The 27569-nt window shown below is 39.1% G+C and overlaps 1 protein-coding gene across 1 annotated transcript; it reads right to left on the bottom strand.

Annotated features, from left to right (window-relative positions):
* Positions 1 to 2663: 2663 nt before the first annotated feature.
* Positions 2664 to 24444, bottom strand: LOC131199435 (uncharacterized). The gene is made up of 3 exons (XM_058185209.1): positions 24137 to 24444; positions 4622 to 4700; positions 2664 to 3101 (listed from the first exon to the last, which is right to left on the bottom strand). The coding sequence occupies exons 1-3, from the start codon at positions 24268 to 24270 to the stop codon at positions 2664 to 2666; spliced, it is 651 nt and encodes a 216-aa protein (XP_058041192.1). The 5' UTR covers positions 24271 to 24444.
* Between the last annotated feature and the right edge of the window lie 3125 nt (positions 24445 to 27569).

Raw genomic sequence — 27569 nt, 5'->3', positions numbered from 1 at the left:
GATTCAACTGATAAGGAATATGTAAATTGTTTATAATCTCTCCTCATTCTTTGTTTTTAATTTTGTAAATTCAAACTTCTTATATATAAGACTATATCTTTGCATGATGATTTAGAAGAAATACCAAATAAACTCCCAAGATATTGCAAAAATCCTTCTTTAGACCGTTTATTGTTACTGTTTGCTTTGCTTTCATGAATCAAACTAGGAAGACTTTTTGCTTTTTTTAATTCCTCTTGCGTGGTAGATCTATTCAAGCCTTCTGTACAGAAATCCTTATTTTTACAGATAGAAACCTACAAGGAAAGAAACAGATTATTTTATTAATTGTTGAAGAGGAACTAGATTTTACTGTCTATATAGGAGGAATTCTATTGCATTGTATCCTGTCTTTCCTATGAGAAGCAAAAGTAGCACATACTCAGTTCTTTTCATTGTATTGTTCCTATAAGAGATAAGGCCATTCCAGTTTCTTAAGAGATGAAGATAAGGGTCTTCCCAATCTAAAGCTCGAGCTCTTTCTGCTTAAGCATATTGGCTCTCATTAAATGTACTGGAATACATTAATGTACAATTTTAATGCCAGTGCTTTATTCCCGGCATACATAATATTGATTATCTAAATCTACAGTACATTGAGCATAGCTAAGTATGCATAACACTGATTCTATAAAGGCAGAAAACTAGCTCTTTTACTAAAAGCTCACATGAAAAAGAATCTCCACTATGAGATCTGCCTTTTATTTTTTGAAATATATGTTCTTCATATCTAATGAATGTAACAGCATTACATAAAAATAAACAGTTGCAGCATTAGCAGCTATTTTTAGTTAATAAATCTTTTTCCCCCGAGGAATGATTAATGTGGCATGTCTGCCAGGCTTCTTCCCCAAGAAAGCCTATTTTTAAAAAGTTAGTGTTTCTTTCTCTTTCTTCTTACCTATGGGCAGTATATATGACTATTGCTTAGATAAGATGTATCTATTTCACTAATTCCTTAGACCATTAGTCCTTTATGCAGAGTATTTCTTTAGTGTCTCTCACATAGTGTCTTTCTTTTCCCCTTACTCCTTGCAGGGAATTTTGCCTTCGTTTCCTGTGGAGAGTTTTTTTAATCTTTACAAAATCTTAAATTTTGGGAACTGATGGGGGATGAAGCCAGAAAACACAGTTTTCTAGCTTCAGAAACACTTGTATTATTCAAAATCCAGAGTGACCCTATGGTTATAGCTTTGCAGAAAGTAGCAAAGGCAGAGGACTGGGCATCACCTGAACCTGGGATTTTTAAAATTAATGTATTATCTTATTGGTATTGTGTATTATTTGCACTAGTTTGAGTTTACATGAATCTGTTGATGTTTTGATGGTTTTTATTGTGCTATATATTAGAAGTCACCATGAGCATATTGTGATTCTGAGAAATTTAAATTCTATAAATAAATAATAATCCAAAAGGCATTTCACTTTAAGTAATTATCATTACAAGAATTACATATATATATATATACATCTCATTGATAATCACATTACTACTGCAATAGTAAGTGACTTTACAGAAGTAGCTGCATTTGTGTAAACCTACCTATGAGATACAGTTTGCTCTAAAGATTAATATACTGGACTAAGATTGAGAAGATCTGAGTTTTAGTATTGCCTAAATTTTAGCAGATGGCCTAGACCAGTTATTTTCTCTTAGCCTGAAGAAGGCAATGGCAAATCACTTCCAAAATTGTTCCCTAAAAATTGTTATGAATTTGCTGATGTAATATGCAAGTCAAGACTCACTAATGGCATAAACAAACAAACAAACAAACAAACAAACAAACAAACATTTGTGTAGCTATTGGAAAGGATGACATTTAATTTCCAGCTCCAGTATAATAAGACTATCTTAGTCCAGCATTTTGCTTTTCACAGTGACTAAACCAGATAGTAGTATTTACCTCTGCAGAATTTATATGATTCTCCTTCACTAAGGCTAGTTCTGCTATATGCTTACTTTGTTTTTTCTTTTATTAATGTTTCTACAATTTGCCTGATGTTATTAAAATGACTGGTGTATAATTTTTACAAATTGGTATCATACTGGCCACCTTTTTATCTTTTGATATCTCATTCGTTATTAGATTCAACTGATAAGGAATATGTAAATTGTTTATAATCTCTCCTCATTCTTTGTTTTTAATTTTGTAAATTCAAACTTCTTATATATAAGACTATATCTTTTGCATGACTCTCCCACTGATGAATCTTTTAAAAAAATAGATCATACAGGATGAGAACTATTTTATGCACATTATGTATTGTTTAGTATGAATAACACTGAAGAAAATTTTTATGACAACCTACATCTACCTGTTAACTAACTTTACAAAATCTTAAATTTTGGGAACTGATGGGGGATGAAGCCAGAAAACACAGTTTTCTAGCTTCAGAAACACTTGTATTATTCAAAATCCAGAGTGACCCTATGGTTATAGCTTTGCAGAAAGTAGCAAAGGCAGAGGACTGGGCATCACCTGAACCTCGGATTTTAAAAATTGAACTGGTAACAGAGAAACTTTATCTCAAACTAAGTTCTTTACTTCTATTGTAATTTATAGAATAATTTTATGACCCTATCAACTCAAATTAAAATATATATTTAAATACTATATTTGGACTCACTTGGCTGTTTCAGCAGATTGATCCTGAGGTTTCTGTAAATGTTGTGGACTAGATTTAATTTTTAAATTACTGTCTTCATCTTTGCTTGATACTTTCTGTTCAGTTCCAAAATTTGAAATGACAAATATTTTTGGTTTGAGATGCTCAGTGGGTCCTTTGTCTTGATGGCTATCTTGATCTGAAAAGCCTTTTTTAGTTTTGCAATGTCCATCTCCAAAATTAGAAGGTTCTTTTTCTTTGTATGATGATTTAGAAGAAATACCAAATAAACTCCCAAGATATTGCAAAAATCCTTCTTTAGACCGTTTATTGTTACTGTTTGCTTTGCTTTCATGAATCAAACTAGGAAGACTTTTTGCTTTTTTTAATTCCTCTTGCGTGGTAGATCTATTCAAGCCTTCTGTACAGAAATCCTTATTTTTACAGACAGAAACCTACAAGGAAAGAAACAGATTATTTTATTAATTGTTGAAGAGGAACTAGATTTTACTGTCTATATAGGAGGAATTCTATTGCATTGTATCCTGTCTTTCCTATGAGAAGCAAAAGTAGCACATACTCAGTTCTTTTCATTGTATTGTTCCTATAAGAGATAAGGCCATTCCAGTTTCTTAAGAGATGAAGATAAGGGTCTTCCCAATCTAAAGCTCGAGCTCTTTCTGCTTAAGCATATTGGCTCTCATTAAATGTACTGGAATACATTAATGTACAATTTTAATGCCAGTGCTTTATTCCCGGCATACATAATATTGATTATCTAAATCTACAGTACATTGAGCATAGCTAAGTATGCATAACACTGATTCTATAAAGGCAGAAAACTAGCTTTTTTACTAAAAGCTCACATGAAAAAGAATCTCCACTATGAGATCTGCCTTTTATTTTTTGAAATATATGTTCTTCATATGTAATGAATGTAACAGCATTACATAAAAATAAACAGTTGCAGCATTAGCAGCTATTTTTAGTTAATAAATCTTTTTCCCCCCCGAGGAATGATTAATGTGGCATGTCTGCCAGGCTTCTTCCCCAAGAAAGCCTATTTTTAAAAAGTTAGTGTTTCTTTCTCTTTCTTCTTACCTATGGGCAGTATATATGACTATTGCTTAGATAAGATGTATCTATTTCACTAATTCCTTAGACCATTAGTCCTTTATGCAGAGTATTTCTTTAGTGTCTCTCACATAGTGTCTTTCTTTTCCCCTTACTCCTCGCAGGGAATTTTGTCTTCGTTTCCTGTGGAGAGTTTTTTTAATCTTTACAAAATCTTAAATTTTGGGAACTGATGGGGGATGAAGCCAGAAAACACAGTTTTCTAGCTTCAGAAACACTTGTATTATTCAAAATCCAGAGTGACCCTATGGTTATAGCTTTGCAGAAAGTAGCAAAGGCAGAGGACTGGGCATCACCTGAACCTGGGATTTTTAAAATTAATGTATTATCTTATTGGTATTGTGTATTATTTGCACTAGTTTGAGTTTACATGAATCTGTTGATGTTTTGATGGTTTTTATTGTGCTATATATTAGAAGTCACCATGAGCATATTGTGATTCTGAGAAATTTAAATTCTATAAATAAATAATAATCCAAAAGGCATTTCACTTTAAGTAATTATCATTACAAGAATTACATATATATAAAGTATAGGCAAAACACAGCACAGAAAAATCCTGTTTCATAGATGTCACAATGCTCTATTAAAACATGCACATTGTATAGCCATGTGTATATTTTTCTTATCTCATATAATATTTAGTTTTGAAAAGCTAGAATTGGAACTGCTGGCATAATATATATTAATTATGTTTATGCTTGAATCGTATCTATTTTCTTGCTTTTAAGTTTACATTTCATGCCAACAATACAGGAATACCTAAATAAAAATAAACTGATAGTTTTTAGGAAGTATAAGACATAATTCTGCTTCCTATTATAATAATAAATAGAAAGACCTCTAATAATTCTGGAAGAGGACTGCTTTCTTTTCTTGGACAAATCACATCTGTAGATTCATCTTCCTTAATTTCAAAACTGAAAAAGAGAGAAAGAGATGTAACTATTTAAAAGTCCAAATTTATTTGAAGCATTTTTAAAAGAAAGTGCAGAAACCAAATGCATTTACTTTGCCTGCTTGCTTTCTGTCATCTTGGCATTTCTTGTGTTTAGACAGCTTTTCTAAACCTGATCAAAGCATTTCCTTTATTGTTATAAACTTTCCAAGTTCATTTTTTAAACTCCAATATTTTTTCCTATCTATTTTTAACACAACTCTTCTGTAGTATATTTTCAACACTAGTCAGTTAATTTGATTTTTAGCTTAAGGTTACCATCTTTTTAAACTAGAATTTTGTCCCTTATCCTCACATAATGGTAGCTGTAATTGTAACTGCCTTACAAAATTTTTTGCTTATTGATCAGATTTGTATGCTATCTAATATCCAATGATACTGGATGGCTGATATAGAATAAAATTATAAGTAAAAATAAATTTCGCAATAATTTAATCCTAAATTGGAAGAAAGAAATTGAACATCTTTGCATATATGTCACATATTTAAATTATATAAAATTTAAATATCTATTTTGTTAAATTTATTTCAAATTTGATTTAATAAAGATCATTTCTAAAAGTCTCTTGATTTTATAGTCATAGAGACAGACACATGAGAAGTTTGTTCTTGCTCAGTTGAAATGATATTAGCTCACCTAATTTCCAATTTAAATGGTTAACAATTTATAATTTGAATAATTAGTAAAGAATGAGTTGAATTAAAAGACAATATAGTAGAAGACTCAGATAACATTTAAGTGTAAACATGGTTAAGTGCTGAATATGCTGAATTCACAGTATCAACATGAGGGGAAATTAACACAAATTTATCTACCTGGGAGTAACTCTGTGTTATATTTCTAAATACACAATTTATATTTCAGTAGGTTTGGACCAAAAAGTATTTTTGGAAACTAGACTATATAAAATATGCAATATCAAATTATGCTAAAAGAAATTCTATGCTGAATTTCAGTTAAGCTTCAGAGCATTTCATTCAAATTTCCTCCAAAACAAAAACCCTGTTTTAAAACCAAGATCTTCCATAATAAAAGAAAAATACCAGTTATTACTATTTTTGTTTATTTAATATACTTATATAGCCATCCATTTTAAGAAACATAATTGTAGGTTCCATACAGTAGCAGTACAAAACCAACCCCCACCCCCAAATGCAGTCAGACAGTCTTTAACCTCACCGTATTCCTATACTTGGTGACAAGCTAGCTCTCTATAGCCTTCTCAAAGAGATGAGTGCCTACTAGATCTCAAGGGGAAGATGTTCTACAGGACAGAGACTGCTATGGAAAAAGGTTGCTGGGTCCCACAACATTTAGGAGAAGGGATATGGAGTGTGTTTACTCTATTTGATCTGATGGAATGGGAATATACTGTCAGGGAGAAATAATTCCACAAATAACCTGGCCCCATGCTAAGATTATATGGCACAATGGAACAAACTAGAAGCCCAAGGGCACTCACACAACGAAAGTATAATATGGGCAAACCTAGGGGTGCCAAACACTGTGAGAGCCACTGAATTCTGGACCAGTTGGAGTTTCTGGGTGATCTTCAAAGGCAGTTCCACATAGACTACATTGTAGTAATGGTCTACAACAATAGTTGAATGGCTTCTTAAAAAGGAAGACATATATTTCAGACAGACATCTTTCATACTGCACATGCCACACTTAATACAAACAGTAGCAAACATACAAACTTAGCCCGGAGTTCAAATCTTTCAGAAAAAGAAAAAAATATTTTAAATAATATTTATTTTACTAAAGACTGGCAATTATAACCAATTTGTAAAAGTAAGGTTCTTCATTTCTAAAATACATTGTGTCGTGTCCCACTCCTCCTCTGATGGCCGGGTCGGGGAAGTCTGTATCAAGCGTGGCCACAAAGCCTCTGCAGCTTTGCCAAAGTTCTGTCAAAGTTTTCAGGGCAGGCAGGAGTCCAAGATGTGACTTCAGCAATCCAAGTTAGAGTTTGCCTGACTCAAAGAATGCCAGAAAGCAGATCCTTTATATAGGCCATGGGGTGTGGCTCCATGACTCAGCACTTATCCAGGCCTGCCCCTCCCTTCCTTTTGCTGATGTCGCCTCTCCATTCTCCGGAAGCGTGGATCTGTCCATCCTCCAGCTGCCGGCAATTCCAGCTCGTGACTGGCTTCAGGCTCCTCATGTTCACATGCTGTGGGGGAGGGGTTTATTTGCTCGGTCTGTCTGGGCATGGTGCCAGGACTGGGGGCTGGAGGCATGCCAGGCCATTCGTCTTGCTCTGTCTGTCCGGGCATGGTGCCAGGACTGGGGGCTCGAGGCATGCCAGGCCATTCTTCTTGCTCCGTCTGTCCGGGCATGGTGCCAGGACTGGACTGGGGGCTCGAGGCATGCCAGGCCGTTCGTCTGCACTATCAGTCCCTGGCTGAGATAACAGGAGATGAGAGGGGCCCGGCTGTGGAGAGGGTGGTGAGCGAGGCACAACACATTGATCTTCCATTTGAATGCATGTACACACAACTGATTCTTTTGCACAAGATAATAAAAGCATATTAAGTTATATATACTGTGGATAAAGTGTCAAGGGACAATACAACACAAAGCACATTCCAACGGTAAAAACAAGGTTGTAGACATCAGGAGACATAACTATAGTAACTTCCATAAAATGCAATGTTTCTTACTCCTAGTAGGAGGATATGCTTAGGCTACTGTCACAGGGGAGGTGTCCTGGAGAAACTAAGGAAGAAACATTCCTTTTCCTGTGTGTAAAGGGCAATTATTTGAAATGGAGAACCTCCATTGTCCTATTTAGATGTCACTATAGGTTTAGTAGAGACTAGACAACCTCTGATTTGTTGGGTCCTCACTTTAGCTGGGTCATCATGAGTCATTGTTTCAGCTGGGTCATCGTTTCAGAGATATTTATTTACCTAAACAGATAAGCAGAATGATCATATCTTAGCATAAAAACAATGAGAGTAGGAAGAATAAATTTCTGATTTCCTTCCTGTTTGCCCACTGACTTTGCTTGTGGAAAGCCTGCAAGGAGAAAATTAATGGGGAAGCTGGGAGAGAAAGTCTCAAGTTGGTCAGCTAAGTTTCTTTTACCCATATACTCTTTCCCACTCCCTCTGTGCTCTCACTTCACTGGCCAGTCACATACCCTTCCTGATCCTCACCATACCATGTACCCGTACCCTCTCTGATCTGTGATGTATCTCTTGCACATTCCTGAACTCTTTTCAATCTCATCTCTTGCATGCTCCTTTGCTCACTCCCTCAGTCAGCAGCAGTGAATTACCTGTCTGCTGCCCTTGAACTTTTAATTCCTGCCAGTTTCCTCACTGAATTTGGTTGTGGGAAGCTGGCAGGGAATGTCAGCAATCATGACTGAGTTTAGAATTTCTGCTAGTTTCCCAGACTTGTGGGACGCTTTCAGATAGCACTGGAAATGATTATCATGTGGCTGCAACTGATTGTGGCAGTGCTGAAATGCCCACATTTCCAAATCTGAATTCATCAGAAGTAATGGATCCTGGATTTTGGATGCATTCTGTAAACTATCTCATTTGAAATACCTTGGTCCAAAAATTGTTGCCCTATGATGATCTATTCAGCCAATTGAAGGTTATAAACAGACAATAGTTTTAGCATGCAGATAAGCCCTGCATTTCCTACCTCATCTTCAAAAGCCATAATACTTTCAACAGCTATACTTACAGTCACATACTTTATTAATTAGCATCTCCAATCCATTTCTTCTTTTTCAACAGCTTCTTCTATTCTAAACACATAAACAATTGCTCCAATTTACAGAGAATTTTCTGGAGGTCTTCCTATAAGATACTGTTGCAGGTGAAACAATACTCTTTCAAGGCTTTTTGGATAAATGTATATTGGTGAAGATTTGGCACAACATTTTCAAAGCTTTTCCCGTCATGTAGATAAAGTATATTTTGGTAATTTTGAATAGTAGTCACTTTTTTTTTGTACTTTTCAAGTAACAGAATTGGAAGTGACCTTACAGGCCTTCTAATCCAATCCCTGCTCAAGCAGAAGACCTGATACCATCCTGGTTAAATGTCTATCCACTCTATTATTAAAGTCTCCAGTTGTTGTGACCGAGGCCCAAGTAGTGATTACCAAACACAATTCAGTTCTGAACAAACTTATTTTATTAAAACAGCTGAGAATTAATTCATTCTCAGCTTAGTCCAAAACAAATTCTTCATAAACAATTCTTCGGCTTTATCACCAACCTTTGTTGTCTTTGGCAACCAGCCAAAGTCTTTTCTTGGCAAGAACTGCATTTTATTGGATAGGGCCAAATATTCAAATCTGTCAAGATTCTTCTGGATCTTGACTCGATCTTCTAAAATGTTGGGCTATTACCCCCAACTTATCAAATGTAAATTTGATATGTTCCCCTTCTATCACTTCATCTAAATATTTATAAAGATGTTGAAGAGTATGGGGCCTAAGAAATAACCATGTGCTATCCTACCTATGTTTCCCTCCATGTCAATGTAGTTCCATTAAATTCCATTCCAATACACTGAGTGAGGTTGGTCAGCCAGTTACGAATCTGTCTGGTGGTGATGTGACTATTGCACATTTTTCCATCTTACCAAAATGTAGGCTGTAGTTTACTTCATTAAATGTACTTTAGAAGACCACTTATTTTAGGCAAAAAAAAAATAGTAGTAAAAAGAGAAGGTTGAAAGGCTGCATGCTAAGGTAAGAATATGGGCTTTAAGCAGCAGAAAAATTGTTCACCACTTGGCATAATTATACCAAGTTAGTAACTGATGCAAGAAGAAAGATTCAAAAGAATAGGTCTAAAGATAGTATTTGGAACTTGGGTTCATCTATTGAAACAGAAAAGATGTGCTCAAACAAGCTTTTGATGAAAATCTACATAATATTTTTTTTTTTTTTTTTTTTTTTGTTTACATTTATACCCCGCCCTTCTCCGAAGACTCAGGGCGGCTTACAATGTATAGGGCAATAGTCTCATTCTATTTGTATATATTTACAAAGTCAACTTATTGCCCCCCCAACAATCTGGGTCCTCATTTTACCTACCTTATAAAGGATGGAAGGCTGAGTCAACCTTGGGCCGGGCTCGAACCTGCAGTAATTGCAGGCTTTGTGTTCTTAATAACAGGCCTTACCAGGCAGAGCTAAACCGGCCCTATAATACCACTGCTGAGGGAAAGATTGATATCTGCAGAAAAAAAGCAACAGATGAAGGGAAGTACTTAATCTTCTGCCATTTGCTAATTCTTTCTCTAGACATTTTTCCTAATAAACTCCAAAATGTGAAATAAATTCAGTCTCAAGACACTGGGCTGGAAAAGAAGATTACAAATCACTTGATCTTCATTGATACTTTAGTTTTAAAAAATGTGTATCACTTTATGGAAATGCATAATAGGAGTGCCAATCTATTCAAACTGGTAGGGCAAAAATAGAGAAAATACAGTGTTTATTAATATACCTATCCACAATTTTCATAAAAGACAGACACCATATTGACTATATCTAAATAAATGTAAATGTAAATAATTCAAAGTCAAAACTTTTTCTTAAATACAAGTATTAAATTGCATACGTTTTGTTCAAATTAAAAAACACCTCAAATCATTACAGATTACCTTAGACAGAAACATTTGGGACACTTTAGTTTCAATCCCATAATATGAAAACATTTTTTCTCTGTAAAATCTATATATTAATATATCGTTAACGCTTCAAAGCTCATCCAAGCATCATACCAACTGTATTTTCCCATCTCTGTTCTTTATTTAAAAAATCCTCTGGAAGTGTTAAGGAAAAAAAAAACCTGTCCTTCTTTAATAAGCTACCTACCCATATTATGTATACAAAAGTTTATTTGCAGCATTAGGCACCAGTACTTGGAAAACAAAAGGAAGCAGTACTGGCAGGAGAAAGTAAATATATTAGTTTTGGCAATAAAATTGGCTGAGTTTGGAGTCACACAGGAAGATAAGGGTTCTCAAAATAGGTTCCAACATTTGCAGGCTATATAAAGATACTGTCATTCCAAGGCTGATATTGGACAGCAATATAGCTTTAATTTAAGCTTAGATAAAAATTGCTCAGAGTATAGGGTAATTCTCAATATAATTTGTATTAAAACTTTTAAACAAGAAGGTAAAAGCTAACACAAACTGCTAGAAAGAAAATACCCCAGAAAAACAAAAAGTGCTTTCAAAATTCCCCACAGCCATTACAAATACATTTTGAACCCAGTTATATTACTTTATTTGCATAATCTATTATGTCTAATTATTAAAAACGTAAGTCCCAAGCTATTTTTTTTTCATTTTTATGCAAAAAATCCATAAGAGGCTTCCAGGCAGGAATAAATGTAGATAATAATTTTTCTCTAATCAGAAAAGTCCAGTGCTGGGGTAATTAGCAAAAGAGAATTAATCTTTTTATTTACATTCATTGGAGAGGAAGGGATTACAAGAGAATAAGCAGGTATGCAAAGTGGAATACACACCAGAAGATTGTGCTAGCACAGGCTCCAGTGAGCTTCTTATGAGGAGCAAAAAAAAAAAAAGCCCTTAGCGTGAAATTGATTAGGGTCCTTCAGTGTCAGTTATAATATTGAACTATTTGGAGGGTCTAAGGCCACAAAGATGAGTTTAACAACTTGCGATTATTACTTTTTAGGGACATGCTAAAAAGAACCTCCGGAATAGATAGCTAGCTCAGGCAAACTCTCTACTCTGTGGGGTGGAGGAAGAAAAATCCTGTCAGGCACAGACAATGCTTACTGACTGTAATAGTGAACATGTGGCTGAGAGGCAGAAAGTCGCTACCAAGGTTGTAAATGTGGGCATAATCATAAAATTACTTTTTCCTTACTTCATAACTGTAATGTATTACTGTAAGTTTTGGCGGGAGTTTTAGGCGGGAAATATCTCGTCTCTGATTGGATGCAGCCTCAGGCTGAAGTGTATATAAGGAGAGGTTTTTCTCCAGAGTTTTGCTGGGTCACACTATATTAAAGAGCTGTTGTCACTAACCTGGTCTCCTGCCTCGTCAATACCCCAAACATAACATTGGCGACGAGGATGGGATATTGAGGCAGAGCACCAGAACAGAGCTGAACTCACTACGAGACTCAAACCCAGCAAGGTGACGGCGAATGCAGCGATGACCGGCTACACGCCACCCACTCCGTTTGACCCTGCCCAGGAGACATGGGGAATATATATGACCCGTTTCGAGAGTTTCCTGGAGGCAAACGAGCTACAGGGAGTCTCCGACAACCGTAAACGGGCTTACTTCATAAGCCACTGTGGGTCCGCAGTCATCGCCGTCGCAGAAGCCCTAGCGGAGCCAACACCGCTACACTCCGTATCGTGGCAGACCCTTCAGACCCTCCTGAAGAATCACTACGCACCAGCCCCGTCCAAATACGTTCGACGGTACGAGTTTGGGGAGCGCAGGCAACAAGAAGGCGAGTCTATCAGCGACTACATGGCAGCCCTGAGCCAAGCCCCCAAGCATTGGAGTACCGCGATCTGGACGAAGAGCTGCTGGAACAACTTATACGGGGGGTCAGAGACATCCGTTTGAGGAGACGGTTGCTAGCCAAGAGCAACCTGACATTGGCAAACGCCCTGGACGAAGCCAGAGCCCATGAGATGCCCAACCATGCAGCAGACACCTTCCAAAAGCGACTCACGCCGATGGCGGGCGCAAAGCCGAGCACAGTCCACCACGAAGAAACCTATCGTGAGTCAACCAGCGAAGAGGAGGAAGAAGTCCACTACACCGGAAAATCGACAAGGGAAGACCCGGAGGAATGCGGAAGTTGCGGGGGGCGACATCAGCGCCAAAGATGTAAGTTCAGGGACGCCATTTGCCGGCGGTGTGAAAGGAAGGGCACCTGGCTCAAGTCTGCCGAGCACCCCAACCTTCCGCCGAAGATTCAAACCGTCCAATCAGAGCGGCTCTGAGTCAGAGATGCAAACCCCACATTCCCCCCGAAATTTCAAACCAGCCAATCAGAGCGCGAGATCGGCGAGGCGACCCGCGATTGGCCAGGAAAGAAAGAGCGCGAAGTCAAACCGAATGACTGTTACCATAGACCACGCAGCTACCCGCATCAAGAAAAGATCTTCACAAACCCGACAATTGAAGGCGTACCGTGCCGACTGGAAGTAGACACAGGATCAGCTATCACAATCATGTCCTGGGACACTTTTGTGAAAGCCTTGCCGCACATCGCAAAGCGCAAGCTACAGAAACAACGGCCCGGGTGCAGGATTACCAGGGCAACCGCATCCCTGTTCGAGGGACAACGACCGTCGAGGTCAAGTACGGGACATACGAAAAGACCCTGCCCATCACGTTAGTCGAGGAACCTTGCCAAGCTTGCTGGGGCTAGACTGGTTCCGGGCGTTGGGAATGGGGTGACTGGCGTCCACCGGAGCGGATGCAACCTGCAAACGCCCTAATGGAGGAATTCGCAGACGTATTCGAGGACCGTTTAGGCAAGTACAAGGGACCCCTATCTCCTTCAATTTAGACCCCAAATAGCTCCCATTAGGTTAAAGGCAAGGAGGGTTCCTTTGCACTCAAACCTAAAATCGACAAAGAGTTAGATAAATTAGTCAGCCAGGGATACTAGTGCCAGTTGACCATGCCAAATGGGAGACGCCAATCGTCACCCCTATAAAACCAGACGGGTCCATAAGAATTTGCGCTGATTACAAGGCTACCTTGAACAAAGCATTGCAAAAGAGCGCCTACCCAGTTCCAGTAGTGCAACACTTATTGCACTCACTAGGCACGGACAAGTTTTCGCCAAATTAGACTTGGCACAAGCGTACCAACAGCTACCCGTAGATGCTAGCACAGCTGAAGCCCAGACCATTGTAACGCACCGAGGTGCCTTTAAATGCACCCGGTTACAGTTTGGGGTGAGTGTAGCCCTGGGCTATTCAAAATTTGATGGAGCGACTCCTACAAGGGTTACCAGGAGTCGTGCCCTATTTCGATGACGTGTTGGTATCGGGAAGATTTAAGAGAACTGGGGAAGCGATTAAGGAAAGTTTTGGCCATTTTAGGGCCTGACAGTTAAAGCAAAAATGCCAGGTGGGGTCGAATCTGTTGAATTTTGGGATATAGGATAGATAAGAATGGAATTCACCCCACTGAGAGCAAAGTCAAGCGATAAAGAGAGCCCCAGCACCCAAAAACAAGACAGAACTCCAGGCTTTCCTGGGTCTGGTAAACTTTTATGCTGTATTTTAAAAGACAAGGCAACCGTTGCTGAACCGCTGCATAAATTGTTGGAAAAACACTGTTTGGTCTTGGGGAAAGACAGAAAACAGAGCATTTGAGGCAGTAAAAGTTTGCTATCAAGCGAAAGCCTGTTAATACAATACAACAACAGACTGCCGTTAGTATTGGTTTGTGATGCATCCCCTATGGAGTAGGAGCTGTACTTAGCCACAGACTCCCAAACGGCACTGAAGCCCCTATAGCGTTCTATTCACGAACGATGTCCCGGCTGAGAGGAATTACAGCCAGCTAGATAGGAGGCTCTCGCAATAGTGTCAGGGTGAAAAATTTCACGAATACGTTTTTGGGCGAGACTTTGAAATTGTCACTGATCACAGACCGCTATTGGGGTTACTGGCTGGCGACCGCCCAACGCCAGTAGCACTCTCACCTAGACTGACCAGATGGACTATTTTTCTGGCCGCCTACTCCTACAAACTGCAGCATCGGCCTGGAAAGGAGCTGGGGCATGCGGACGCACTGAGCAGATGCCCATTGCCAGGGAAATCGAGGACCCCACCCGGGCACCCGTTCTACTAATTGACTCTTTGGACTCTGGCCCAGCCACATCTCAGGAAGTGGCTCGGGCCTCCTACCGGGACGTTGTTTTAAGAACTGTGATTGGATGGGTTCAAAGGGATGGCCCGCTGCGCGGGCGACGTTTTAAAGAGTTTGTAAAGAAAAAGGGAATTGTCTGTACAAGGGGTGCCTGCTCTGGGGGATAGGGTAGTGGTCCCAGAGAAACTGAGGAAAAAGTCCTGGAACTCCTGCATGAGGGTCACCCAGGAATTGTGAGGATGAAGGGTTAGCCAGGAGCTATGTCTGGTGGCCCCTAATGGACAGGGAAATCAGTGACAGGGTTGGCCGATGCCAAGTATGTCAGGAATCCAGACCACTACCACCCACGGCCCCAGTGTTGGAGTGGGAGAAACCCCAAGGCCCTTGGTCCCGCATACATATTGATTTTGCCGCCCTTCCACGGCCAAACATTTCTAATTGTGGTGGATGCATTCTCCAAATGGCTGGAGATCATCTAATGAAATCCACAACCGCTGGAGCTGTCACTGCAGCACTAAAACACCTTTTCGCCACACATGGGCTACCGGACACCATCGTGTCCGATAACGCCCACAGTTCACCGCAGCATTATTTGAAGGGTACCTGGCTGAAGAGGGCATCCGACATGCCCTCTCAGCGCCGTTCCACCCTGCGTCGAACGGCCTTGCTGAACGATTTGTTCGGAGTGCGAAGAAGCGCTATCACGGCAGCCCCGGGATTGGCAGGCACAAATCGACGATTCCTAACCGTCCAACACAGGACCCCTGTGTAGCCACTGGCCGCAGCCCAGCCGAGCTATTAATGGGCGGAAGCTACGGTGCCCACTAGACCGGCTGCACCCAAGCTACATACAAGACGGGTTCAAAACAAAACCAGATAGAATCCGAGAGTTAAACATAGGAGACTCAGTGTGGGCACATAATTACAGCGACGGCCCTAGCTGGAAGAGGGGATAGTCATAGACAAACGGGCCCCAAATCTTATCTAGTGGAGCTAGACGATGGCAGAATCTGGAGGCGCCACATAGATCAATTAAGAAACAGATTGAGCGATAAGGCAGAATTAGGCGAGACCAGCCCTGACTATGATTTAATTAACCCCACAGCTGACTGGAGCCGAGAACAAACAGAAATCGTAAGCAAAGAACCAAACAGAGACTTATCTGAGTCAGGCGAGGTCCAGCGACACCCTCCGGTCCCTCTAGAGGACAGCAGGTCCGAGCCGGCGAATAATCCAGGGCCGGATGGCGGGAGGAGGAGCTCAGAGGAACGAAAAGTCCCTCCGCAAGCTCGACTCAACTCCAGAAAGTGAACTGCGCAGGTCCGGGAGAGTCAGGAGACGCCCACGTACCTGCAGGACTACGTAGAGAAGTAGTATGCAAATATGGGCAAAGTGCCTTCTGGGAGGGAAGGAGTGTAATGTATTACTGTAAGTTTTGGCGGGAGTTTTAGGCGGGAAATATCTCGTCTCTGATTGGATGCAGCCTCAGGCTGAAGTGTATATAAGGAGAGGTTTTTCTCCAGAGTTTTGCTGGGTCACACTATATTAAAGAGCTGTTGTCACTAACCTGGTCTCCTGCCTCGTCAATACCCCAAACATAACAATAACTGTGAACAATCACTATCCAAGGCAGTCACTAAATGAAGACACCTGTAAATCAAATACAAAATTCGAAAGCATTTGAAGAACTAGGATTGACTGCCAGTGATGTGACAAATCAAGAGAACAGCTACTTGCATAATATTGTCAATGTTTGCTTTTTGTTTTGTCTTATAGCTCAGGCATTTAGCCCAGCTTCTACATATGAAAGTGGGGAAAGTTTGTCTCTAAAAAGCACAGGGTTTCTTTAAAATTTACACAACCTAAGATGGCCCTGGAATTTCCCATCCCACAATTCAAAATCATGTAAAAAATACTGTATTTCTATTGTTCTTTTTCCATTTTCCTTTGTAAATTGGAACTCAACAGTTATTATTTTAATGAGTGCTAGGATCATCTTCAGAATTGTCCTTCATCTTCCATATCCAGAGCTTGCTGTATTGTTTATCAAGTTAACTATTCAGAAACTTCCTTTCTGAAACCTTCTCAACCCTACCCGTTGAGTTCATGTTTGTGCATTATTTGTTTTTGTTTTGTTTTTTTGTTATAAAGTCTTGGTAAAACTTTGCTTGTTTGAATGTGATGGTTCAGTAATTTGTGTACTATTTTGAAACCTTAATATATGTTGTAGCATATACACCAGTTTTTCCAGTCCTTCAGCTTCAGTTTTGTTTCATATTTGTTGACCCATAATTGTTAGCTTTTTAAATGGCTCTGCTCCTATTACTTTAAAGATTTCAATGGGTATTTAATTGGTGCCTGCTCTCTAATTTGACAGCTTATTTACTGCTATCATACCTCATTTTATTTATTACAGGACCTTCAAAAACCTCTGGATGGTTCATAAGTATTAAAATATTCTAACAAAATGATAACAAAAGCAAATACTTAATTAAAGGCATTTCACTGTCTTCATGAATACCACCAATATGGAGGCCACCTATATCTGTATCTCTTGACAGGATGCACCTCAAGCTCCCCCCCATCAGTCCTCCCAGGTAAATTAGACAGGAAACCCAATCATATGAGCTAATTCTACTTTATTGAATTGTAAAGTTACATTAACAGAATCCTGCAAAGTACAAACTTCCTGTTGCCTTTTTAAATTGCTTGATCAATTAGGGCAGATCCTTCCTAGGTTTCTTTGTTTGACCTTTAAGTCTTTGAAGGATCCTCCCTCTTTTGTCTGATTGTTTCCTAGCCAGAATCTCTTCCCCTTCCAAGGTCATCTACACACAAATACAATCGCATGCACAGCTCAAGCAGTTTCTGCTTGGAAAAGATAATTCAGAAGATATCGAAAAACGAAAGCACGAATGGTTTTATAGATCAAAAACAGCACTTTAAATTGGCAGATTGCTTGCATGTCTGTCTGTATGTCTTCAAATCATTGTTAACTCCTGGTGACTGCCTGGAAAAGTCTATGTAGTTGTCTTGGCAAGATTTTTCATAAGTCGTTTGCCATTGCTTCTTTCCTAGGATTGAAAGTATATAAATGGCCCAATGTCACCAAGTTGGCTTTGTGCCTATGTTGGAACTAGAACTCACACGCTCCCAGTTTCTAGTCCAATGCCTTTACCACCACAGCAAATTGACTCTCAGTTGGAAATATATTGGTAACTAATGCAGTGCTTCTAATCCCGGTGTGTTGTGACCCAGACCCAAGTAGGTAGTAATAAACTTACTCCGCAGAAAAACAAACTTTATTCGAACAGCTGGGAATTACTTCATTCCCAGTGTCATTCAACTCAAAGTAAAACAAATGCCTCCCAACACAAATTCCTTAGTTATCTAACAAACCTTAGTCCAATTAGGCAAACTGCCAAAGGTTCTTCCTGGCAAACGTCCAGAAGCCACAAAAACAAAGATGTACACGAACTTCCGGTTGGCTCCGTTGGTAAGGGAGACAGTCTTTTTAGACCGCCAGCCCCGAGATCACATTAGAGTTGTCTAGACAGCGCAAATCGGCTGTCTGATGGCTTGGAAACCTTTCCCTCGGGAGAAGAGGGAAAGGTGAGCATACGGGCGGAGGTAGAGCTCCCCGGAAAGCCCCAAGAATGATTCTAGGGGCTTGAGGGCGAGAGCTCCCTGTTTAAGCCCAAGAGCTCCGGATCTGGGACGAGTCTGTTTTCAGCAGACCAAATCACCACGACCACCTCTGCAATCAATATGATAGTTTAAATTGATAAATGGCAACACAGACAGAGCAATGTCAGGAAGGTCGATAAAGGCAAGTACCAGACCTTAACTCCGTTTTTAAATAGTACTTGAGAAAAGTACTTAAGAAGAATAAGAAAATGGCGTTTCTATCTAAAAGGGCGTGAAAGCAAAAGTTAAGGAAGTTCTCATTAACAAGGCTAGTGCTCTTAGCTCCATTTAAACTTGTTGGAATTTACACTTACATGAAGATTTTATAAGGAGAATAAGATATTCTCTTTTTTTTTTTGAAAAGATTACACACTTGTTGAAATTGTTGCATAGTATAAAATTAAACTGAGAAATGGATCTTAAAGATACAAAGTTTAATGTTAAGGACGGTGGAGTCTTGTCATTTCAAATACATAAGCTACAGGAAGATATGAAAAAAAATTTAAAGGGACTTTTAAAGGAAGCTTTGGAGTCACAATTTTTGGTTATAGATCAAAAATTTAAGCAGATTCAAGAGGAAATCCTGGAAATTAAAGATCAGAATGAGGATATAAGAAATGATGTGTTGGCAGCATTGAAACGACTGTGTGAATGTGTGATCCAGTTGGATGAAAGAGTAGAAGAAATTAATCAAGTTAATTTGAATTTGGAAAATAAAATAGAGGAGGTTCAGACAAAGGTGGAGAAGGTAGACGATGAATTGGTGGTGTTGCAATTTAAATCAATGGAGTTTGCTCTGAGAGTTAGAGGACTTAAAGAAAATAAGCAAGAGAATTAAAAAAAAAATTTGCAGAGGTGACTGGAGAGCAACCAGAAGATGTTGTAATTCAAATTGAAAAAAATATATCGTGTTAATTCTAAGGTTGCCAGACAGAAACAGCTACCAAGAGATATGTGATTTACTTTACAACCAGGAGGATGAGGAATAAAATTTTACAAGTATCTTATAAAAATAAAATCCAAATATTAGGTCAAGAGATATTAATTTTGAAAGAAATTCCTATTAAAATGTTAAGATGTAGAAAGGATTATGCTTTTTTGGTGGATGAGCTTAGAAATCGTCAGATATGGTTTAGATGTGATGTTCCAACTGGTTTAACAGTAAATCATATAGGGAGAAGATATTGTCTTAATACAGTACTTAAAGCAAGAGATTTTTATATTAATGTATTAAAGGCTGTAAATCCACATCAAATAGTTGGGATTAAAACTGATGCAGAAGAAGCATTGGAAAAAGTAGGGGATGTAAAGGAGAAAAGATCAAGTCAAGTGGTTATTAAATGTAAAGAACAAGGAGTAAAGAAGCAACAATTTCAAGTGAACAGAGTTTCTCTTTATGGGAAAGGTTAAATTATAATTAACTTTTGTTAACTTATATATGTTTGTAAGAATAGTTATTTGGAGTTTGTAAAATTTATTTGTATCTGTTTGAATTTATAATTTAAATGTTGGAGAGGTGACTGTAGTGATGCTATTTGTTTATATATGGTTGAATTGTCAACAACTGAATTATTTGATTTGGGGGCGTCTTGATAAAAATAGAACAAGAAATGGACTTAATTAAGGAATGCATGAAAATGGCTATAAATTATTTGATAATTTATAGTGTTGGAAATATGGGGAAGAATTGGGATTAAATGTAAATGGTATTGTTTGAATTTATATTTTAAATGTTGGAGTGATTGTAGTAATGCTAGTTGATTATATGTGGATTTGTTAAAATTTAAATTAATTTGGATAAAAAATAAGGTAATGATGATAATAGATTAAGAAATGGAGTATTAAGGATTGGATAAAAATGATATTATTTATTATTATATGTGATGGATCTATAAATCTGGTGAACTATACAAGATATTACTTCGAAGAATAATAGGGAATAAATTGATTTTAATTTTAATATCAGCAATTGGACTTTTACTACTGAAATATTGGAAGATGGAATATCGTATACTGTTGAAGATTGGATACAAAAATTAATGAACTTAAAAGAGAAAGCAGAAACTTTAGAGTACTTAAAAGACTATCTACGAAAGAATATTGGAATAAAGAAGAAGGATTGAAAAGCTTAAGAATGGATAGAATGTAACTGTAATAGTTTGTTCTCTTTTCTTTTTTTTCTGAATAGATAAGGGGAGTTAAGGTACTAGGGGAGGGATGGAAGTTTATGGATTTTTTGCTTATTCTAGTTTATGATTGTTAGGTGATATATCCTGTATTTTGCTCTGGGAAGTCCAGGGGTGGGGGGTGGGGGGATTGGGTGAAGGGGGGTGGAGGGAGGGGATAGGGTGAGGGTTGGAGGGAGGAGGGGGGAAGCATGGGTAAAAATGTTTGTAAAACTTTTTGAATAATTAAAAAAAAAACAAAGACGTACATGAAGCAGAAGGGAGCAGGAGACGCAGCTACAACGTTGTTTTCTGGCAAAGCTGAAACACTGGTGTTGGTCTGTTTTAAGCCTTATGGGAGGGGCCAATCATCTCTTGGCCCTACTCCCAAGTTGTCCTCTCTGCTTGAGCTACTCTTGCCTTCTGGCAGCTCTTCTCATGCATGCATTAGGAACAGGCTCCTCTTGTACCTCTGCCTCACTACTATCAGTCTCTGGAGGCTCTGGAGTCCGCACCTCACTTCCCGATGGCCCTGGTGTCACCTCAGCCTCATCACTGTCCGACTCCATTGCCAGCTCTGTAGGCTGTTGACGGACCACAACAGGGTGTAATATTGTTGAAGCAACTCTCATCTGCTGCATTCTATACCATTCTATATTCTGAGTAGTCTTGAAAAGCAGTTCGAGATAAAGAGTGTTGCAGTAGTCCAGTTTCAAGATAATGAGGGCATGTGTGACTCTTGCCAATGTCTCATATTCCAAGTTTTCCCTTGCTACACCTAGCACATACAACAAAATTGGACAAAGGCTTGGTGACAGCTTCTTTCTGCTAATCAAGCAGAAGCCTTATATAGGTGAAGTGACCCCAATGTGACTTCAGGTAGAGTGCAATCTGGATCCAGGCTTGGCACAGGACCCAATGACGAGCCAAGATGTTTTTTGAACGAACGGTACTTCCATCTTGTTGGGATTTAGTTTTAGCTTATTTTGTTCCATCCAATCCAATTAGCCACAGTAGAAATCTATAGCCAGATATCCATTCATTGCTGATACATCACTCCAAACTGATGAATGATCTCCTCTAGCAGTTTAATACTGATCTTAAGGAAGCCTCTGATAGGTCCGAAAATATGGGTGAAGACCTTAAGTGCAAACCCTCCATTACTACTGAATGGAATTATCTATTCAAAACAGAGAAAAAGGCATGCCACTCGTCCCAATCTTTATAGATAGTACAAGAGAATACCATGTTGAGAAGTATAATGAGACCAAGAGAGCTTCATGCTCTTTCTCCAAATCTCAACAAACATCATCCTTAAGACTTTCTGTCCCACATCCAGGCCTGAAGGAAAGAAGAGGCTAGGTAGAAATGATCAATACAGTTGGATCAAGGTATGGTTTCTTCAAACATGGCTTAGTACAAGAAGTACACAATAAAAGAAGTATTTTTTGTATAGAAACCTTTTTGTATCTAGTGATATCTCTTTTGGCAACCCAAAGAAATCAAGTAACAGATGATTCAGCCTGCATTTTGTAGAACTCAAATTGGAAAAAACTTTTCCATTTTCTCAGAATCCACAAACTAGTCCTTCACAAAACATTGTCCCATTCACCTAATGAAATATGCTCAAGTTGAATCTATGTTAAAGTGAATTGAAGCAATTTGATCAGCAAAAAGTCAAGGAAAAATAGTCAGAATGGAATCACCATAAATGGCATCACTGACTGACATTCCGTTGAAACAACCAGAGCAAAGAAGTGTTGATGCTTCACTACTCTAATCACTATAGGGTGGGTTCAACCATGAACATGCATTTGAGTTCTGTCAAAGCTTACTCCTTGTTTACTACCACCATTACTGGGAATTTGGCATTTTAGTGATGCTTTCTAATCAAGTAAGTCTACATTATTGAATAATCAGAAACATTCCATAATACTGTTATATCTTAATTATTGCTTAAATAAAAACTAAAAAATGCCAAAATATTTATAATTCCTTGTAATGTCCAAACTGAAAATAAAAATATATCTCTATGAAGTAATTACACCTTTAATTTAAACAAAATTAGATTGCAGTTATGGTTTATCTAAGAAACTGATCAGTTTCTTAAACAACCAACTTTAAAACACACAATTTCTTATTTGCCACAAATTTCTTATTTACAACATGGAAATGCTTTAACCAAAATTGTAGTGCACTAATATTTGAAATGAAAACCTAATGTTAAAAATTGTTTGGCTGATTATTTTCACTATCTAGAGTTTATTATTATAATCTTGAAAATAAAACATTATAAAGGCACATACTAAAATACTACATAATTTTAACATTTTGTTTTTGCCATATATTATATGACCAAAAACCACTCTTATAATGGGATTTCCTCTCATTCTTTTCCCTTTCCATTTCAGGGTGTGCTGAAAGGAAAGGAAGGGGGTGGACAAGAATGCATTATGTTGATAAGTACTGCTACTCGATGCAATCTTGTTTGTTAAGCTTTGGACCATTACATTTCATGTATTGTAAGTTTGTCATTAAACAATTTGAACCAAGGGTGTGTAAAATGTTTCACATATGAAAGCAATTCAAAACAATTTGTTTCAACCTCACTGGATTTGTTCTGATGCTCTTTTGACAGGGAGTGGGAGAAAAGACTTTACCTAACTTACAGAAATTTTTAGGATGGATATATTAAATCACCAAAGAATTAGCTTAGATTACCACATTATTTATTAACTGTTACTTTTACCTTGAATTTTATAGAGTACCCATCTATATGTGCACATACACACAGGGGCTGCTCATAAAACGTAGACTATAATATAAAATGTGAAAAATAGATGCACCTGCACTCTCCCTAGACCAGTCGTTTTATTATCAGAGGCATCCCTGGGAGTTTCCATACCTTTGTAACCCAGAAGAGGTTTTGCCAAAAGGCTCCCCGAGGGCAAAGGCTGTACTCCCCAAAATGTAAAAAAGCTTGAAACTAGTATTTGAACTTAAATGATCCAATTTTATTTACTGGCTAAGTGCATGAACTGGAGGAAAAGAAAGCCTAAAAGAGTAATCCTTATCTAGATCCTGTCTTCCCTGAGTGACAACAAACTGGTTCCAGACCCAGACTTATGCACTCAGTTCATCTGCCTGGTCCCATGTGAAATGACACTGCTTATACCGAAGATGCTCTTAGCGTCTGAGGCTTTTAAAGAAAAGAAAAAAAACTTTTTACCAAGTTTTTTATTTAAACGGAAGACCACCGCCTAGTTTGCCTCAAAAAGGCTGCGTTCGCCTTATATATCTATCCGGGCTTAACAAAAAGTTTCCTCAAACCCCCATTTTGCGGGGGAATTTGCATAAACGCTCTCAAACCCCTCCACAGAACGACTCCGGCTGAGCTCGCGCCAGCCTAACAAGCGTTTTGGCAAGTTTGCGGCTCTTTAAAGTGGCGAATTGAGCCAAAACGGAGGGAAGATGCCAAAGAAGTATCGAAGCGCGGGGCGGGGAGGAGGATGGCAAGGAGGTGAAGGGTGGAGGGAGGGGGCGGAGAGAGAGAGAGTGAGAGAGAAAAGAAGCGAAGGAGAGGTAGATCGATCGGTAGCCAACCTACTCCAGCCAGGAAGGAAGGAAGGAAGAGTCACCGCTCCTGCCTTCAAACTTTGCCCCCGTCCCTACCTTCGTGCGCAGTGCAGTTCAGGGGCTACTTTGCTCTCTTCTTCCTGTTCCTTGGAAGAACTTCTCGTAAAAAGGCGAGATAAATTGCTGTGCCAGGGGGAACCAGTTCTCCTTCGGGTACTCCCTCCAGACATCTTCAACAACCAGGCTACTTTTTTCCTAAGGCTGGAAGAAAAAAACCAAAAACACTCAGGCGGCGAATCTCCGACGCTTGTCCTGAGGACGGAAGCCCTCCTTCTGACTAGCTTCCTAGTCCCTTATTGTCCCAACGGGACCGAGTACAGCAAAGCCTGCCTCCCAACCCTCCCTCCCTCTCTCTCTCTGTCTGTCTACTACGCTGTGGAGGCAGAAATATTTGCACGGCTCCCTCAGCGGCCCGGCCCAGGAGGCGGGCCTCGGCCCTGACCAGCACCGCCCACTTCTCTCCAAGCCCCGCCTTCCCCCCCCACAGCGCAGGAGCTTGGGTTCCCGCGCGCGTGATCCGTCAGTTTTCGCTTCGCCGGTGTCACCTCCCGTGCTCCTCCCTGGCGCTCTGCGGCCGAGAAGTTCAGGTTAATCGAGTTTTTTTTTTTTTGGCCTTTCCTCCGAAAATAAACAGTCACCACCGATAGGTGTGTTTATTTCTCGGCAACAGCGTGAAAGCAATACTGGAGTGACTGCCCCGAACACCTCTAATTTAACCTGCTGAAAACCTGTTTTAAAAGTATTCTTAAAACGTTTTAAAAAAACTTCGTGTCCCTCCCTTTTTTAAGATAAGAGCCTTCTTATCTGTGATAGCAAAAACCGAAGCCAAACAACATACAAAACACAACAAAACAGCAAACACCGAAAAATATGTTCGTGGAGATCTGAAGATAGATAAGTTGTAGGGTACGTACTTCTGAGCCTTAAGACCACTAAATATTGATGAAATCATGTCCCAGAAGTTAATGCAGTCAGAATTGATTGATTAAGGCTTATTCTTAGGTAGGCATAAACTGATTGTCTTATTTTAGTGTAGGCACTAAATACAGGCACTCAATGTATTTTTTTTTTATATTCCTCATAAAAAGTATAACAATGGGGCTGGGTTGTTGTTTTTTTAACCAGTATTAAAAACTGGTATAACTAGGACATACCAAAGGCTTGTCTTTCTACATAATCTTAAATGTATTTATTATTCTTCATCCATTTTCTCCAAGACACTTCCTTTTCCAGAACAAAAAAATGCTCTAAGGCATGTACACAGAAGGAAGCCCTCTGAATAAATGAGTTTGGACTGGAGCCTAAAATAATTGCGTGCCATTGCATAAATCGGTTTTCTTTTTTAAAGAACATTTCAATGTGTTATCTTCAAAATAAAAGCTCAAAACGCAAACAATTTGAAACTATTTTACATTTTGAACTGCTTTGAAGGTTGTGTGGCCAGAAAAATATACAAATAAAAATTAAAGTAACAATGTATTACAACAGTTCTATAAACGCCAGTGAGAATGCTAAGTGAGTAAGTACATGAACACTTCTTTCATCCTGCAGAGTGAACCGCACTATGTGGGTACAATAAGATCTACTCTCACTTTCTGGTTACCAGTTTCGAGTCATAGTCCTCCACCACAAAGGGAATATTGTGAGAGTACAAGAAAATAGTAACACATGCCAATCAATGCAGATATTACTGATATTATAAACAACAGGCTTTGTTCCAGATATCCACCTATTAGGACAGTCAGAAACTTTCTGAAAAACAACTTCAATCTGCTTCAGGCCTGGATGCAAGAGTGATCCTCTATTGCTCCTCCAGAATGTCACAACATTCCCTGCTTTACAGCTGAACCAAAAGGATTCAAATCTATCCCGTAAGGCCTTGTCAATCCTCAGTAGGATTAGGACTCAACATGGCAGGTACGTTAGCCTGCTCTGTAAATGGAAAAGCTCTCCTCTTTGGAATGTAGCAGCCAATGTGACATATTGTGGCACAATACCCTCTGAGCACATATAAGAGAAATTCCAAAGATTTTATGTGTGCTACACCATCATGCATTGACTATATAATCTATCTTTGAATTTGTAAATAGAGTAAATATTTTCATATTTGTTCATTGAGCATACAATCGTTATGTGCTTTTTAACATATTTGTTGTACACTAAATAAATAAATCCTGCAGAGTTGGATCCAACCTTGAGGAAATCCCTGCTTCTAGATTCATGGCAAACATAAAGTAAAGGACTCCCTGCGGATTTTACTCCCTAGTTAATGTGGGTGCTGCTCATCTTCATTTTGAGGCCATTGAACCAGCACTGTCTGAAGACATTGTCAAGGTCATGTGGCCAGTATGACATCATCGACAGCTGTTGACTTCCCACCAAAGTGGTACCTATTTATCTACTTGCATTTGCATGCTTTCGAACTGCTAGATTGGCCAGACAGGAGCTTACTCATTGCATGGCGCTCAAGTCTCGAACCTGGGCTTTTGGTTTTCCAGCTGACAAGCCCAGCATCTTAACTGCTGAGTCACTGCGCTGGCCTTGGCAAAGGACCAAATGTCTATGTCACTCCAGGGTATGGGATGAAATTTTAAAACCCACGTCCTGAGTAGAATATCCTAATTACCTTAGCACAGGGGTGTCAAACTGGTGGCCCAAGGGCCGGATGCGTCACATGCATGCCACGCCCACCCCAGCTCCGCGAAGGGAAAAACGTGATATGTCACGTGACAGCAACGTGATGTGGCGAGTTTGACACCCATGCCTTAGAAGGTCTTTGGCAAATACTGTGCTCCAAACATAAACACTTAAAACCAGCTATTTGATCAATGGTGGCAATCCCAGCACAATACCCTTGCTCTGATTAATTCTATATATTAATTTAATATTACATTGTAATTCTGAGAGTAAAATGATAAGTAGTAAGTAGTAAAGTAGTTATACAACACCTGGGTCTTTATATTTTTATTCTGCCATTTTTTGTCAACTCAAGGAAGTATACATACCAAATTTTCCCATCTCATATTTTCCTCATAGCAACAACCCTGGGAGATGGGTTGGGCGGAATTACTGGTCCAAAATCACCCAACTGGCTTTCATGCCTAAAGGAGGCCTAGGGCTCACAGTCTAGGCTACCACCTTAAGCACTACATCAAATAGGCCCATCCCATTGATTAGGTGGGTAGGTACAGTACGTATATAGAGGCATTGTCTCTCTTTACCTTCTGAGGCCTTGGCAGCTGTCCAAGGGCCCTTATGCTTGAATAATTATAGCTTTTCTTTCTACGTGCAGTAAAATAACCTACTTCTGCTTCTGGTAAGGTTTGGATCATTTAGATGATAGTTCCCACTCTATTAGTATAAAGTAACATCAAACATTTACCCAAAGCATCGTGACAAAGACACTATAACAATATATACTTTGGGATTAGCCTTACATTCTTATATTTCATATAAGAAATTATTTGTC

This window comes from Ahaetulla prasina, chromosome 5 (assembly GCF_028640845.1).
Source record: "Ahaetulla prasina isolate Xishuangbanna chromosome 5, ASM2864084v1, whole genome shotgun sequence".
NCBI classification, from domain to species: Eukaryota; Metazoa; Chordata; class Lepidosauria; order Squamata; family Colubridae; genus Ahaetulla; species Ahaetulla prasina.
This window is presented reverse-complemented; position numbering and strand designations above follow the sequence as displayed.

Coding starts and splice junctions, on each gene's coding strand:
- LOC131199435 (XM_058185209.1), bottom strand. CDS start 24,270: ATGTCTGGAGGGAGTACCCGAAGGAGAACTGGTTCCCCCTGGCACAGC. Junction 4,701..24,136: donor GAACTGCACTGCGCACGAAG/GTAGGGACGGGG, acceptor TCTCTTTTTCAG/TTTTGAAATTAAGGAAGATG. Junction 3,102..4,621: donor CTCTTCCAGAATTATTAGAG/GTCTTTCTATTT, acceptor CTTTCCTTGTAG/GTTTCTGTCTGTAAAAATAA.